The sequence below is a fragment of the Cheilinus undulatus genome, linkage group 6 (genome assembly GCF_018320785.1).
Source record: "Cheilinus undulatus linkage group 6, ASM1832078v1, whole genome shotgun sequence".
Lineage (NCBI taxonomy): Eukaryota > Metazoa > Chordata > Actinopteri > Labriformes > Labridae > Cheilinus > Cheilinus undulatus.
In genome coordinates this window covers 27,948,739-27,965,982 of record NC_054870.1, presented here as the reverse complement: position 1 = coordinate 27,965,982, position 17,244 = coordinate 27,948,739, and the positions used below count along the sequence as shown (strand labels likewise).

Below are 17,244 nucleotides of genomic sequence, written 5' to 3'. Positions count from 1 at the left end.
AGGTTGTTGTCTTCTTTTCTATTTGGCACCATTATGCTATCTTTCCATTGGATTACTATCTCTTCTTCCTGCGTGGAAGCCGAGGTGGCTCCAGTCCAAGTTCAGTGTAGAGAAATGCTAGCTTTAAGGCCTCCTGTTTAGAGAGAAAAAAAAAATACAAGAAGAGACAGAAAATTTGTGAGTCAGCACCCTTCTCACTCATGTCACTGCTCTTGTTTGGGCTGTATTAAAACACACAACACATATCTACATAATACCATAAGAAATGTTTTAAATGATCAGGCATCTGATTTAACAGCTGGTGGTTTTGTGGATGTAAAAGGACTTATGACCACACTATCAAACTATTTAAAAAATCATTTCTAGGTGGTAGATGGACTAGAAATTCCATTTCCAACTTTTGTTGTTTCAGTGTCACAAAATTCACAAAATTGGAAAAACTGACTAAAACATCTAACCAGGTGACTTAAAATAGATTAACACAATTACACGGATGATCAATCCTTCATATTTCATTATCACTAGATGACTCTGATGCCAAGTAAGCACTTGCTGTGTGCCTGAATAATACGATATGGATGCTAGAGGACTTTTTACATCTTAAAAAAACAACAACAAAAAAAGAAAAGAAATTCTGATGTTTGTTACAAGGACTCAAGAAACCAAAACTAAAGCTTGTCTAAGTTCTGTATCTCTAGCTACAATCCGGGAAAAAAAATTGGTAGTAAGTATGGGGTTCCAAATTTAAAAAGCTACATAGATCAAGTCATTAGATCAGCCTTCTTCCATCTGTAAAGAAAAAAAAAATCTCAAACTCAGAGACTTTTTGAAAAAGTACTCAATGCAAAGAAATTAATGTAGCCAAAGTGTACGTGTGTAACTGTCTATCTCTGTAAAAAGTTTTGTTTACATGTTTATTGATTTCATTAATATTGGCACTACATGGTGTTAACAAGTCATTTCAGTTAATTGGTCGGGTAGTAAAAGTTAGGTGTTTTTCAGTCGCATGTAAACAGAAAGCTGAGTGGCATAGGTGGCAGGAACACATGATTCTAACTGAACTTGTAACAAAGCAGCAGTCGGGATTTATACCATCATATCATGTCATCATTAAGGAGAAACAGTCTGTTTCAACAATAAATGTGAGCGCCATGTAAAAATAATTTTATGTTTGACATTTTGTTTTATTTGGATATTTGTTAGACTGTTCAATGCAGTGGACTAAAAATATAATTGGACCTTTGAATGCTGCTTCACCACTAAAATTAATACATGTATTTTTTGAAAACACACCAGAGCAGTGGTTCTCAACTGAGCCTCAGGACCAACTACCACTATTAATGACAGACCCAGAATTCTTAATAAAAAAAATAGATTTTCAGTGAAAGTGGTGTAGTTTGGACCTGAGATGCAATGAAATGTGAGATTGATACATTTTCTTTCAAATAAAAGCATATGATAGACTTTCTACCACATCCACATTTGCACACAACCATGACCAACCAAAATGACTTTGCAACCCACCAGCTGACAACCAAGGTACTTGACTATTGTAACATTATATACGACCAAATTAAGTTGTCCAGCAAGTGCAATTAATTAAAAAAGCAGCTGCACATTTCATTAGGACTAAAATGTTTGGACACACCACACCTTTTCTTCTGTCTTTTTAGATCCCTTCATTGACCTTCCTACGGACTAATATTGATTTTAAAATTCTGTAAATCGAGATCAAAGCTGGAAATGACTCCGCTCCTCTGATGTAAAAGACATGCTTATCAGCAACAAACCAGTGAGACTTCTTGGGTCCACAGGCAGTGGTCCTTTGACCCCCCCCCCCCACCTCCCAAAACTTGGACAGGAGGGGCTGATTCAAATTTTTATGATGAAATGCCATGCCTAAGAATCCAAAAGTGGTCTAAACATTGTAAGTATAACATAACCAGGTAAAACTTTCTTTTTTATCAGTTTATGGCTAAGCTTTGTGTTTGCATTGAGTGTGTTAACAACTATGTGGGCATGTGTGTGGTAGTGCACTGGGTCTGTTAGTGATATTTGTATTTACTTTAGTTTTAGATTTGTGTATCAATTTGTATATCTGCTAACTAGTATTAGCACTTTAGCCCTGTGAAAGAAATCTGCTATTTAAATCAAGGCTGACTTAACTTGATTGGATAACAAGGTTAACAATATTGCTCTTTGATGGTAGGATGCATTTCTTTTTAATCTGGAGCCCTCCTTGCATCTAACCCCTGGGGGAGAATCTGGATTTTATGATGCTGTAAGACAAACAAAAGACTATGTGCACATCCGTGGTGGCTTTAATTTGAGTTGTTTCATTTCTGGCACTGGTGGGGTATTTCATAAGATTTATGAAAACCAGTTTAATGTTAACAGGAAACATTATTCATCATGAGAAAAATAAAACCAACTGAGCTATAACAGGCTTATCTGCCCTTTCATGGGTGTGTTTGGAAGCACAGTTAATAAATTCTTGTAAATAAATCAGAAAAATGGCTTTCCCAATAAATGATAATCAATTAAATTAGAGAGTATTACCTCCTTCAGCACACGTGCAAAGTCATCTGGTCCAAGGTGATTTGATCCAGGTTGAATATTAACAGCTATATTTGGCAATGGTTCACATTCTAAAAGAAAAAGGAGGACAGAAACAGAAAGTCAAAGCCAGATCTCTCTTATCCCTTCCTTCTGTCCAGTTGCCCCAGTTCTTCTCATTTATTGTGACTAAGTCTTTACACTCCTTTCATTCATTTGTTCTCCCAACTGATATTACCCTCCTTCTTCCTCAAACCCCTCCATTGTATACTCCCCTACCCCTGTCTCTGTGGTGCAGGCTGTTTCACAAGTGCGGTCTTGACCTTGACAGCTCCCAGTCTGTGGCGTCTAATCTCTCGCTCTGATACACTATCTCTTTACCATGCTAATGGGCCTGCCCGGCTGCCTGCGTGTGTCTATGCCATCAGCACTTTATCAAAGACTCCGGAGAACAGAGAGAGACAGATTAAGGAGACATTTACACACATGCACAGACAGTTAAGCTTCTTCGTGCATGTGTGCATGAACAACAGGGAAAGTGAGAGAGGGTGAAAGAGAGCGATAATGTGCGGTGGAGAGAGAGGGAAAGAGAGAGAGAGGGGTGTAAAGAGGAGTAGCACCAATGCGTTGAAGACAGATTATAAGTGAGAGGGAGAAAGAAACTGTCTGGAGGAAATAGGAGCAATTAGTTGAGACACATACACATGTGCTATACTACAAGGTGACCTATGCAATACCTACCTAACAATTTACATAGCTGTCACCAATTTCCCTAAACAGAAAGCCAAGAGCCAACTACATCTGACTCTCAAGACACACACTGACACTTCAACTGGGAGCTGACCCTGGGCTGTTTTTAACACTGATTGAAATTCAACTTCAAACAATGCGGAATGAGTGGAGCAGGAAAACCTGCAAAAATAAACTGGATATTATCATCATCAAGTTATTAAGTGCTTGTGTTAAAATGTGAACATACCTGAATTTTGCTTCATCTCAAAGTGTGTCTGAATGGCATTCTTTACCCGCTCAGCGTATTTAAGGACACCTGTCAGGGGAACCCTGGCGTCATCTCTGTAGGCTGTCAGCAGAATGGACGGATAGCACTACAATCACACAATCACAAAAACACACACAGAAAATTAAACCTTCAGTACTACCTTTATTATTCTTTAGGAAAATTATTCATTCTAATACTCTTCCCCTTTATTAACATCAGAAAGGCTTTGGCCAATTGAATATAACTTAACAAGAAAGAATGTGAAAAAGGTGAAAAGGTGATAAACAAGTATTGTATCATGAATATGGTAGAAACATGGAGAAAAATTGTTAAGGAAGTAAATATACAAGAAAATGAAATAGTGCATTTGAATGAAATAGCAGGAGATCCTGAATTTAAACCAAATTTAATAGAAACAGTCTTTAACACTTGAGCAAGCAAATGGTTGATTAGGTTTTTGACAAAGGTTCAGAGATAATAAAATAGATTCTTTCAAAAATATATCCAATCATTGTAATATACTTAATAATCAATGTTATAGATAACTGCAAGTAATAAGTTAATTAAATAAACAAACAACGGATATACAAGATATGCATCCACTATTAAAATCTATTATGAAAAAATTTAACAGTAAATTAAACTAGAAAAGCACTCGGAGAGCACAGACCTCCCCCATTAGCCCTATCTCCCAATAGTGTAGAACTCCTCAAAAAATTCCTGGATCCGTCCCCATGTGCCCCCCACCATGGCATTCGCCGATTACCCCCTCCCCGGTGGGGTGGAAACACAGTGAGGCAAAGCATTGGCTTCGCTACAGGTGCCATCAGATGCACCCATGGTCTCACCGGACGACTGGAAGTCATGGCTGAGAGTGAATATTCCTCTATTCCTCCCAGCATTGTGAGTATTCTCGCGACAATTTCTTTCTCTCGGTTACGCTCCGACTTGTCTCCTCGACTGGGCGTGCGTCTTTCAAACTCTATAGACTCCAAAACTTTAAATAGAAACACACCCAAAAACAGCTGCTGGGATTGAAGTTACTCATGTCTGCCATCTCCTGGTGTAAAGTGGTAACAGCGTAGACCTCCACCATTTGCCCTATCTCCCAATAGAACAGAATCCTTTAAAAAATTCCTGGATCCAGACGGTGATCCAGATCAGTCCCAAAATCTAATTAGTTCTTCCTTATGCCATTTCTGACATTTCTTGAAAATTTCATCAAAATCCAGTTATGTTGCTAACAATCGAACAAACTAACGAACGAACAAACAAACCCACCCGATCATATAACCTCCTTGGTGGAGGTAAAAATACCACTGGGAATGTATATAAAATCATAGCAGAGGAAGAACCAAGTAATGTAAAGATAAAATGGGAAGAACAGCTGGGAAGAAAAATAACAGATGAAGAGTGGAAGCAAAAGTTTAATGAAATACATAAAAACTACCTATATGAGGTACTTTCTAACACTTTATATCATTTTAAAATATAAAGGACGTCCAAGCACTCAGTGCTGGAGAAACTGTGGTGAAAGCAATGCAAATTTTTTAACATCTTTTTATTCATTCAACTTTCTGAAAAAATTTTGGTTAGAAGTTTTTGAATTTAAAGAAGAAACCTTCAAAAAGCCACTGAACTTAAAAGCAAAGCACATTATACTAGGAAAACCTCAAATTGGTCTTGAGAAAGATGAAATGTTCTTATTTAAAGTACTTACAATAACAAAGAGTACAAACCCCCCTGATTGGATCAAATGGAAAAATATTCAAAATGTAAAATACATGGAGAAGGAAACTCACAGAATAATGGACACGGATGATATTTTATGAGGAAATTGAAATTAATGGAAGAGGATTTATAGTGATATATATAGGGATATGTATGTATATGCATGCATATATATGTGTATATTTATAAATTTGTATGTGTATATGTGGGTATGCAGATCTATATATGGATGTTTGTATGTATACTACTACTCAAAAGTTTGGGATCACTGGCAAATTTCTTTGTTTTCCAAAGAAAAACATTTTCATGCAGTTCACAAACAGTTATCAGCAACTCTCAGTCCTCTGCATCAATCTCCTAGCATGGCTGCTAATCCAAGCTAATAATGTTACACAGCTAAAAAAACATTTTACTAGTAAGGGATCAAAAAGACTCGACACTGAAAGACCGGAAGAGGGTGTTGTGCACAGATGAGTCCAAGTTTGAGGTCTTTGGATTAAACAGAAGTACATTTGTGGGACGCAGAACAAATGAAAAGATGCAAGAACAGTGTTTAAAACTATCAGTCAAGCAAGGTGGAGGCAGCGTGATGGTCTGGGGTGCTGTGGAGGTGGTAGAATAGGAGATTTGTAAAGAGTGGAAGGGACCTTGGGGAAGGAAAGCTATCACAAGATTTTGCAACCCCATGCCATACCCTGTGGATAGCACTTGCTTGTGGCCAATTTCATCCTACAAAAGGATAACGACCCAAAACACACCATTCTGCAGAATTCTGCAGAACCTGCAGAATTCCAACTTTGAAGTCAAGCTTGACTATGCAAGATATAAAGATTTGGGAGTGAAGACCCTGGCTGTTGGTATGACAAAACTGTTAAATATGTAATTAATTGTCATCATGTGGCTCTCTCTCACTTTCAAAATTAGTTGAGAGTTTAAAAATCCTGCTTATTCAAGTCACAGAAAAATTCCCTGTCATATTGGGGATTTAGGGGTCATACAAGATGACAGATGAAGTGACGCAGTCTAAGACTACGAATAATATTTTCTGCCCCTATATCAGTGTTATGCATCACCTGACTTATTCTCTGTATGAAAAAACAATGAAATATAAACACACTAGTAAGTAGAAATAGTACAGAGCTACTTCATTACATACACAAAGACTGCACCTGTTGCACAATATAACACCTCCCAAACCCTACCCTCTAGCTCACTATCAATTTCCTGAAATACCCACGTCTTGCCTCAACTTCATGCTGACATTCTACAAGAGAGCTTACAGGAAAAACCACGGTAAAGATGGGGTTAAGCCACTTGTGTTCACACATTGTGCATATGATAAACCTTAAAATCACAGGCCAAAACACATCCCTCATTCAATAAAAGGGCCCTTTTATAAAATTTGGGATATAGAATAAAATAAACTTTATTTCAAGTAGTAAAGTATGTAAAAGACACGTGTTTCTATCGGTCAATCAATAAAGCAAGATTCAATGGTCTGCCCTTACATACCTGAGGAGTAATGTTGTGCAGGGGACAGTAGGAGGAGATGATGAGTCTGTGTTTTGGGTTTCTTACTGGGTCCCCCCATTCTTCTCTGTCCTCCAAAGTAAGAGGCAGACTTGGCTCCATCATAGTTCTCAACACATCTAGGAAAGGAGCCTAAACATAAGGAAAAATATGTTGTTGGCTCACCATCTCTGTCAGTACAGAGACATGTACTTATTTGTGAGTCACATGTTTGCAAACAGCTGCTCTGTTAAAGTTCACTTGATGAGGACACAAGAGTAAAGAGCAACATGGTCAATCTTTAGACAAGAGGTACACGAAAAGGATTAATGATTCACCATCTTACCTGCAGAGTGACAGCCTGCATCATGTGTGGGTGTCTGTTGCACAGTGCTCCCACTGGCACAGCCCCAGCACTGCAGGCTGTGAGGGCAGTGAGTGAGGGAGAGGAGACTCCTGAGTCGAAAAGGTGAAGGAGACAGGCTTCTAGGTCCTCCACTGATCTCCATTTCCCCTCCACACAAGCTTGTCTGTGCCAGGAAAGACCCTGCTCTCCTCCACCTCTGGAAGTTGAAGATATTATTTAAACACATGAAGATTGAAATCAGGAGTTATTCAGCCCTAACAGACAATTTCTAGCAGCATAATCACAAAATGTCCTGCAGAGTCACCAGGGTTAGTTTTCAGGCTGCTGTAGAGGTGATATGTTACCTGATGTGGCAGTAAACCAGAGCCCATCCTTGCTCAAGCAGCAGGCTTTGTACTGGGCAGAACTCCATGTTGAGATCTCTGCCGTAAGCTCCATAGACATGAACCAGTAGTGGGGCCTGTCTCAAGTCCTGCACAGTTTTCATATGTAAGAGTGTCACTGGCACTGTGGAACCATCCTGCAGAGAAAAAAGACAGGACCCTGATCGATTCGACAAAGTGTTAGATAAAGAAATGTGTTGTGCAAACCACATCATTTGAGTCATAGAGTGTGCTAAATACAGTGGATCTTTATCAATGGACACTTGAGCCTTAACACACAATACTTTCCTCCACAGTAATACAGTTTGATTGTGTGTGCATGCATCTCATATGTCAGGTGTTCTCACCTGACTGCAGGCCTCCAAGCGTGTGGTGGTGTAATAGCCCTGGTTCTCTGGGGGAGATTCATCCTTAGTGGCAGATAATAGTTGGCCATCCTTTAGGTGTAGGCAATAGGGCACAGGGGGGCGGACCGGAGATGAAATCAAGAACTCAAACACACCGTGTTTGTCTGCCATGCTGGGTTTCTTAGTTGTGATGACACAGGCCCAGGAGGGGAGCTTGAAAGTGTTGAAACAGAGAACTTAAGAAATTAAAACATAAAAATAAGATATACAGTGCTTAACAAATTTATTAGACCACCACCCAAAGTAAGGTTTATGCCACAGCTGCCCTAAATTAAGAGCATTGCTAACTACCAAAATCATTTTTTATGTTTCTGCAATGGTTAATACACCAATATGTAGAAACTCTTTAACCAAAATGATATTTTGAATGCTAAAATATAATTAATATTGTTATCCATGAATTTTCAAATTTACTGATTTTACAAAAAAACTGAAAAAATAGTAAAGCACATTATCATTTCTTAATTAATATGTCAAATTGTAGTTATTTACTTGCATTCCTGAACAGAAAATTGAGTTTTAGTGGTTGAATGTTATGCTTGATTTATTTCTGACTTCTCAGAGAAGCCCAGTGAGCCGGCTCAAATTTGGGTATAAAAACATGAATTCAGTTTCAAATTCCTCATTCTTGTTCAAAATGGTAAAACATGGAGAGCTCACTGAAAATAAAAGAGTCCGCATTAAAGCACTTCACAATGCTGGATGGTCTCTGAGACAAATATGACAGGTGGTCTATTAAATTTTAAGCACTGTATATATAGACAAGCTGATGTGGGTAATTACTTTATGAGAATATGCAGTATATTTTTGTCTTTGTGATGTATGTACTAAATAGATTTTCCTCTGGGATGAGGAAGATGTATATCAAAAAATAAAAAGATACACAACAGAAAGAAAGACACAGAAACAGCAAGCATACAGGCAAAAAATGAAGACATAAAAGTTTTCAGTCATGCCTACCTGTACAGTGTATGCCTCATTGGGATGGTTCAGTGGGACTACTATTAGTGCAAATTCACCGACTGCTGTTCGTACAGCCAACACACAGTGGTCTCCTACTACATCCATGTCTTTGATAACAGTACCAAGGTCAGGGGTAAACAGAGGCACCCAGGAGTTCATGGATGGTTCAGAAAGAGGGGCCTGCATCACCTAGAGAGAATAAAGACAGATAAATCTCTACCAGTGAGAAAACAATCAAATGTATTTGAAAACAGAAGCACAAATTATTTATCTACATCTCAGTCCAAAAGCAAAAAATCTCTGGAAGCTCAAAAAAGCTGCCAGCAATTACAACAGTAATGTTAAAAAGTGAAACAACTTAATGTGCAGTAACAGCTGGGAAAGCTCTTTCAAGTGAGGTGAAAGACTCTAAGTGCAAGAGTCAGTCTACTACAATTTCTACTTTTAAGATTCGTAGAAATTATGTATAACAAAGTTATAACACAAGCCAAGCCTCTATGGGGCACTTAACATAATCCCTGCCTAAATCCAAAGCTTAAAAGAGGACTGTCATGTAAAGGGAGATGTTGATCTGCAATAAACTTCAGCTGTATTTGATCCAGATCCCTACTGAGATGAGTTTAAGAAGTGATTGAGGAAGGCAGTTATTAACAAAGAAACCTGCTGTTACAACTAGTTGGGGTCCAATATAAATTAACACATTTGAGGTTTTTTTTTTTTTTTTTTTCCTGCTGTTGTTCTGCCTTTTTCTGGGCTTAAAAATACAAAGTCCAATGAACCTGTGCTGGTCTGTTCATCTGCAATTGGCAGTATGAAAATACACTTTGATTCTATTCTCCCCATTTTAAGTATAAATTTACATATAACACAGTTTTTTTTGGAAACATCTGACATCTGGAAAAAAAAAATTTAACTGGAGGAAATCAGCATTTGTTGACAAGAAGACACAACATATACAGTATAAATGTATGAACTGTTCATTTAAAGCCGGCAAACAGGATTTTAATAACCATTATGTCACCATACATGTAGTGTATTCTAAAGTTACTTTACCTGATATTCCTGTCCAGGCCCTGTGTTAGCCAGTATAATAAGTTGCCTTCTCCAGTGCTCCACATGGTACAGGAGGTTCAGCTGGCGTGGCTGGACCAGAATAGGCTCTAAATGAGGTGTACTTGTATCAATTAGCAGGACCTCTGAACTGGTCCTGCTGTTGCAGTTGATGCTCAGGATCTCACGGTCTTGAGTAAGGGCAACCTCCACAAACACACTGTGGAAATGTCAGTTAGTTCAAGATATTTTGGGTGCAGTTGAGAAATATTCAACGCCAGATAGTTAAACTTACTCAGGATGCATTTCCTCATATACAGAAGTTATTCTGTTTCTATCAGAGGTCAGGTCCAGACAAAACACTCTACTGCAGCGAAGACCCTCAATAGTAGTGTAAAACAGGATTTCGTCTGATGCCCATTCTACACCCATGGAGACAGGGACACACAAGAATAACTTTTTAGTTTTGAACGAGCAAAGTTGTTGCAAAACACATTTTAGAGTAGAAAAATGTAGAACATACCAAAGGTGAAGACTTGGTCTATTGTTAACACAACATGTGGAGGATTCAGAGGAATGGAGTTATGCTTTCCAAGGCTCACAACTACACACCTGGTTTTCAAAGCCAGCAAAGCATCTGTTAAAGAATGAACTAAAACAGCTTAAAGAACAACTTAAAAGACCTGCTTCAAATCAAATGATTTTACAGTTTTTTTTTTTTTTTTTAGTTTTATTCATTATTTTTCATCGTGCCATACACCAAATAAGGTGCCCAGCCCTCACAAGCTTACAAAACACTGAAAGACAAAACAAATAAGAGCAATCAAGCAAAGACGAGAGCAACTCATCACAGTATATATCAGACAGAAACAAATCAAATGTTAGCAAAATGTTGCTCATTGGCAATTAGACCTTACACTCCTTATTAGGCAGCAGCTTTAGTAAAATATGAAGTGTCCTCTTATACTGTTGAAAAGCATTCAGCACAAATTGTGCAGGTTGAAACACTTTGTGTGTAAACAAAAATTTGAGTCTGTCTTCATCAGACATAGAAAACAAATCAGGACACTCTGCAGGCATTTTACAGAAAAGCTTACATCTTAGATTGTGATACACAGGACAATAGAATAAAAAGTGCATTTCATTTTCAACTTCACCCAAATCACACAACATCACAATCGCTCCTCCACAAGAGCAATGAGCAGCATGGAGGCGACCTGTTTCCAGAGCAAGAGGAAGGATGCCACATCTGAGCTGAGCACAGACAGATCTCTGAGCCCTAGTCAGGTTTAGAGTAACATAAAGCTCTGGACTGTAAACTCTTTTAACCAGATTATAAGTTCTTAATTTAGGTTTACATAAAACTTCTTCAGCCCAATTTTGTTTATACTTCTCAAAAAGTATTGATTTGGTTGACATGACACCTTAATTTATTCCTATATATATATATTGGAGACCAGCCTTATCAAAAATTTTTGCTACTTCTCTTGCCCAGGTGTAATTATTGGACATGTCCCAGTCAAATATTTGATTAGTCAGTCTGCTATCTGGCATATTGATCAATCTATTCCATAGCCACACCATCTCACCCATATGTCTCACTGCACAAGGTTCCCAACCCATATCACTGTTTAATGCAAGTTAAAACTTGTGTTATAGTTTTTACCTGATCCATTCTCTGTGATCAGCTTTCAGGGTGGCAGCTAAATGCTTTTCCTGTGGGGATATACGAATTCTCTGGACAGTCCACTGACACCTCTGCTTCTTCTTCTCATAATCAGGTCTTGTCTTCTCCTCCTGCTCAGGGACTTTTCCTAGCTTCAGCACCTGCTCTGGCTTACCTATGCTCAGAGAAAACAAAAGTTACTTTCTCAAAATGGATCAAATAGAAAGTTAAAAATGCTGAGATGAGAATAGAGTTAGAGTGTAAAAGTTTACTGCAGGTATAAAGTGTTACTCATACTTCCTTTATCCATTCTGTAGATGCCATCACCTTCAACAAAATACACATGGTGGTGTCCAAGGACCTGGCACGAAAGAAATCATAGTCAATGATAAAACATTTGGGGGAATTTCACTTTTTCAAACAATGAAGTTAACAAAGTGTTCTTGCTACCACATGGGTGAATATTGGTTTCCTTGATTCTAGGCCTTACCACTGAATGATCAGGTAAGTCTGATAACCTGTGGTATCGGGTCCTCAGTCTCTTGTTGAAGTACTTCTGTAAATCCTTGTACCTCTCCAGTGTATAGCAGACAGGATCAAATGGTGACTTTGAAGTGCCCTGAAGTGAAATTGACTTTATAGAGCATGGATAAAATCACATGAATTTCAAGGACCAAACATACAGTGCTTAACAAATTTATTAGACCACCACCCAAAGTAAGGTTTATGCCACAGCTGCCCTAAATTAACAGCATTGCTAACTACCAAAATCATTTTCTATGTTTCTGCAATGGTTAATACACCAATATGTAGAAGCTCTTTAACCAAAATGATATTTTGAATGCTAAAATATAATTAATATTGTTATCCATGAATTTTCAAATTTACTGATTTTACAAAAAAACTGAAAAAATAGTAAAGCACATTATCATTTCTTAATTAATATGTCAAATTATAGTTATTTACTTGCATTCCTGAACAGAAAAATGAGTTTTATTGGTTGAATGTTATGCTTGATTCATTTCTGACTTCTCAGAGAAGCCCAGTGAGCCGGCTCAAATTTTGGCATAAAAAGGTGAATTCAGTTTGAAATTTCTCATTCCTGTTCAAAATGGTAAAACGTGGAGAGCTCACTGAAAATGAAAGAGTCCGCATTAAGCACTTCATGATGTTGGATGGTCTCTGAGACAAACAGGGAAAGACATAAAGTGTTCTCACAGTGTGGTCAAGTATGCTTTGGAGTCAATTGCCGAGACTGCTACTTACAAAATGCGCCAAGGAAGAGGCAGGAAATGAAAAGTTAACTGAAGCAGATGTCAGACATCTCAAGATTTTAAGTACTAGAGACAGAAGGAAGACCACTGCTGATCTTCAGGCAGAGATGAATGCTTCTAGATCAGAGTCTGAGAAAGTCTCCAGAATGACCAGAAGCAAACAACTGACGGAACAAGGCTTAAAGGGAAGAAGAGCTGCTAGGAAGCCATTGTTGAGGCCTGCAAACATCCAGAAATGCCTCAGATTTGCCAGGGAGCGCAAACACTGGACTGTTGATGACTGGAAGAAGGTACTCTGGACGGACGAGTCCAAGTTTGAACTCTTCGGTCAGCATTGCCGTGTCTATGTCCGCAGAAAAGCTGGAGAACGTTTTGATGCCAGATGCATCGCACCCACAGTGAAACATGGTATGGGGTTCCATTTGTGGATACAGCGTGGGCAAATAAATGAAAATCAACGGTATCATGAACAAGAACGTCCACCACAACATCTTAGTGCATCATGGAATCCCTTCTGGACTGAATCGGATTAGTCGTGGGTTCATATACCAACAAGACAATGACCCCAAGCATACTTCAAAGCTGTGCAGACACTATTTGACCAAGAAAAAGGAATCTGGAGTACTGGAACTGATGGACTGGCCAAGTCAAAGTCCGGTTTTGAATCCTATGGAACAAATTTGGGATTTAGTAGAGTCAAAGATTGATAGCACAAAAGTTTCATCTAAAGAAAGTCTGTGGGAACAGCTAGAAACTATTTGGAACTCAATAACAAAAGAGAATGTGAAAAAAGTCCATAAAAACAATGCCAGCAAGAATGCAAGCTGTTATCAAGGCCAAAGGAGGCCACACAAAATATTAAGTTTTTGGTTATTATGTGTGTGAAAAAGGACTATTTAGTTTTTTTCAGTTTGTTATTTGCCAAATGAATGACAATAAAATTTTTTAGTTTTAAACAAGTTTTTGAAAGATTTCTAAAATATTTGTGTTTTCTCGTTTTTATGACAGGTGGTCTAATACATTTGTTAAGCACTGTACATATGCTGTAAATAAGAGGAATATTATTTATAAAACATAAATAAATAATAAAGGAACATATTATCTTAAAATAGCAGTGCAATTCAGACTGTGTGCAGGAGTTGGCCTTCAGTATTTGGTAAATAAAGACTAAGGCTGGAAAGTAACTAATTACATTAACGAAAATTACTGTAATTGAGTACTTTTTTAAATGTGGATATCTCAGGGCTAAACATATCAGAGTTGATTTAAACTCCAAAAGTCTAATTTTAACTCCATTCTGAGTGATATGGTCTTCGGTGTCTGAGTTATTTGACAGGTGGAGTTCCTCATCACGCCCTTTGGGAATAGTGTTTAGATATGTTTTAAATGTGTTTCGTTGTGTTTGGATGGTTCCTGCTGTATAGTGATACCTGCTGAGATTCTTTTGAATATGTTTCTGGTGGATTTTTTAATGCACCATGAGCAAAGTTATCAATTGAGTTACAAGTTCACTAACTTAAGGTGTTTCTAAAGGACTTATAGCACGTATTCTCCATCAGTATGCACTGCCTTGCTATGAGGTTGACTCTCTGCTTCATTCTGTGGCGAGACCTTCCTCGCCACAGATTTTCAAGAATTACTGCAACTTTGTTATATTATAATTAAAATATTTTACACTTTCAAATTGTAGTTCAACTATATGTAAGGTAATTAAGGTAATTAAGACGGTCAATTTTGCTGCCTGTTTACAGTAAAACAGAGGTGTGACTTTACTTAAACTGTGCTTTTACTTGAGTACAATAGTCGTGTACCTTTTCTTCCTCTGATAGACAGGAAATGAACAAATACTGGGTTCATTTAACTAGTTGAGTTTGATAAACAGGTATCCATATAACATCAATATTGCTAAAATGGTACATCTGTAAAACCTGAGGATAATTTCTTACATTTTCTGAATTGAGAATTATCGAAATGAAGCATGCTGATGATTTATTCACTAAACATTATGGCTTTGCACATCTAAATCAACCACAATAAGTAATAAATGTTTACCTATTTGAGGTTTAACTTTAAGATGCAGACGATTGGTAAAGTGATCATTTATGGCGCACTTTCTAACAGACAACTTGGCAATTTAAATTTTGATATCAGTTTTCAAATTACTCAGAGACTGATACATATTCGTCGGGCATAATGTGTGTATAATAACCCATGGAACACGTATAACATAAAGATAGACGCCAACGGTGCCCAATTTCACTATTTTGTCCCTATCTGTAGTTCTGTAAACGACATGTCTTGTCAGGTGAGAGGACATGACCATCTGAATAATGGATAACCTGACGTTATCAACGAGATCGTCTCACAGCCAGTAATGTTACACCAGGGTAAGGTGAGTGAAACAGCATCATGAACTTTAATTGAACACCCTTACCGATGTGTAACAGCGTTGGAAGGGCACAGTGAGCCATGTCACTCGTTGCAGATGGCGTACTCCCAAAACCGAAACCCAGACGGGGAAAGGAGACGAGCAGATGAACTCAGGAGAGACGAAATAACGGTCATTACGAAGATTTGACTGCTACATTAGTGGTAAGAAGTTAGTTGCTAAGAATAATGACTTTGCTGGTGTGCCACCATATCCCTACGACGACTGTAAACGCTCCCACGTTTTGTATATCAAATCAGTATGTATTTCAGCCTGGAAAAGTAACGTTACGATACTCAAACCAAGCATTATTCCGCAGTTTAACGAACGTTTGCAGCAAGACCATTCAATGCACGTGCATCATTTCCTAAACAAAGCCGGTTGTGGATGACGTAGTGAGCTCATCCAGACCAAAATAATCAAACTACGAGAAGCGCTGCCACCGCTCTAACTGAAAACCAAATTATGATCGTTTCGTTAATCTACTGTAATGCCTTGAACGCCAAAAGTGTACGGAAGTAGCATGCATCCATTGTGGATGTTACAGTGAAGCAGAATCCGGGATGAATTTTGCGTGGGTTTAGCGTCATGTGAACGCTTTATTTTTTTATTTCACAATTGCCACCGAAAACTATGAAAGTTGTTCTTTCGCTAGAATTGTTTACAGGTTTTCTTTCAACTAAAGCTCTAAGGTAAAATGGAGAGGGACTACGCTGCTAATGCAGAGAAGACCGAGCCGGCTTCGCCTTTGAGGGACAAAATTAATGAAGACAGCTGCGCAGATAATTCCCATATCCCCCGGGCTGGGACCTGTGGCACCGCTGAAGTCGCGAAAGCAAGGTGGACTCTATTGAGACAGGTAATATTAGTCTCATTTGAGATCAAACCTCCTATGAAGGTAGACATTTTCCTGAACGTATAATCAAAATTTGTCAATGAAATCATGATATTTTAAAAGGAAATTCCCGAGAAGCATTGCCCATCAAAGCCTCTCCCTGTAATGTTTCCCTTTGTGTTACATTTTTCCTGCCTTTTTGTAAGTGTTACTATCAAAGGTTGAAATGTTGTGATGCTATGGAGTTTATTTGATTTACTCGTAGCCAAAGCTATGCAAATATGAACAAAAATATTACATGGTCCCGTATCAACGGCCGCTATTTTGCATGATTTAATCACAGTAAGTACATCATCCGTCAACCATAACATCTTCTGCACATACAGTATATTTTAAAGACCTCTTTATTCAGAAGCACCCTCATCTGCTTTCACATACCATTATCCTACATGGTACATTTATTGTTATCAACAAGCACTTTTTTTCAATAATATAGTGATTTTATCTGTATAGTAACTTTTAAACAGTTTGAATCTTTCTCCTTTTCTGGCCACATTTGTATGTGCTAAAGCACCTTGCGCACACCAGATTATCAGCTCCAAAATGAGTGCTTCTACTTTTTTTTTCCCATAGATGGGCATCACTCAGGACTCAGACTCCCCTGACAAGAAAAGCCTCTGCAATACAGTCACAGTGCATTCTCCCTTTTGGCAGTAAGGGATAGATAGATAGATAGATAGATAGATAGTTGGGTTTGTGTTCAACATTAAATATTTTAGTACATTCAGCTCTTGGTTAAATAAATACAAGTAAACATCACTATACCTTTGATAATCTGATTTCTTTTTGCATTAGCTAAAGCACAAAAAAGGCCGCATAAAGTGTTGTAAATATTAAATTTGCTGAAAATGTCTTGCTTCCTGTGTGTTGTCTTCCTGAATGACCCCTTGCCTTTTGGAATGAACCGATGATATAGTGCAGTGTTTTCCAACCATTTTTCCTTGGAGCCCCCCCTACATGTAACTTAGAAAAGCGGAGCTCCCCTAGGATGCAAGAGAGAAGAAAAAGTGATACA

General features: G+C 38.1%; 2 protein-coding genes across 2 annotated transcripts in view; one reads left to right on the top strand and one right to left on the bottom strand.

Moving 5' to 3' along the window:
* Positions 1-3: 3 nt before the first annotated feature.
* Positions 4-15,699, bottom strand: prepl (prolyl endopeptidase like). Its single transcript, XM_041788654.1, is given in 16 exon segments — positions 4-133; positions 2,560-2,648; positions 3,536-3,662; positions 6,800-6,949; positions 7,143-7,359; positions 7,508-7,683; positions 7,894-8,106; positions 8,914-9,105; positions 9,970-10,186; positions 10,262-10,388; positions 10,490-10,578; positions 11,633-11,807; positions 11,930-11,993; positions 12,123-12,251; positions 15,341-15,387; positions 15,390-15,699. Coding segments are annotated over 16 exon segments (2,172 nt in total). The 5' UTR covers positions 15,472-15,699; the 3' UTR covers positions 4-55.
* Positions 15,700-15,856: 157 nt separating this feature from the next.
* camkmt (calmodulin-lysine N-methyltransferase) overlaps positions 15,857-17,244 on the top strand; it is a 212,937-nt gene continuing 211,549 nt past the window's right edge. Inside the window, exon 1 of the mRNA XM_041790342.1 lies at positions 15,857-16,193. Coding sequence (XP_041646276.1) covers positions 16,032-16,193 — 162 coding nt within the window. The 5' untranslated portion in view covers positions 15,857-16,031. The remainder of the gene's footprint in view (positions 16,194-17,244) is intronic.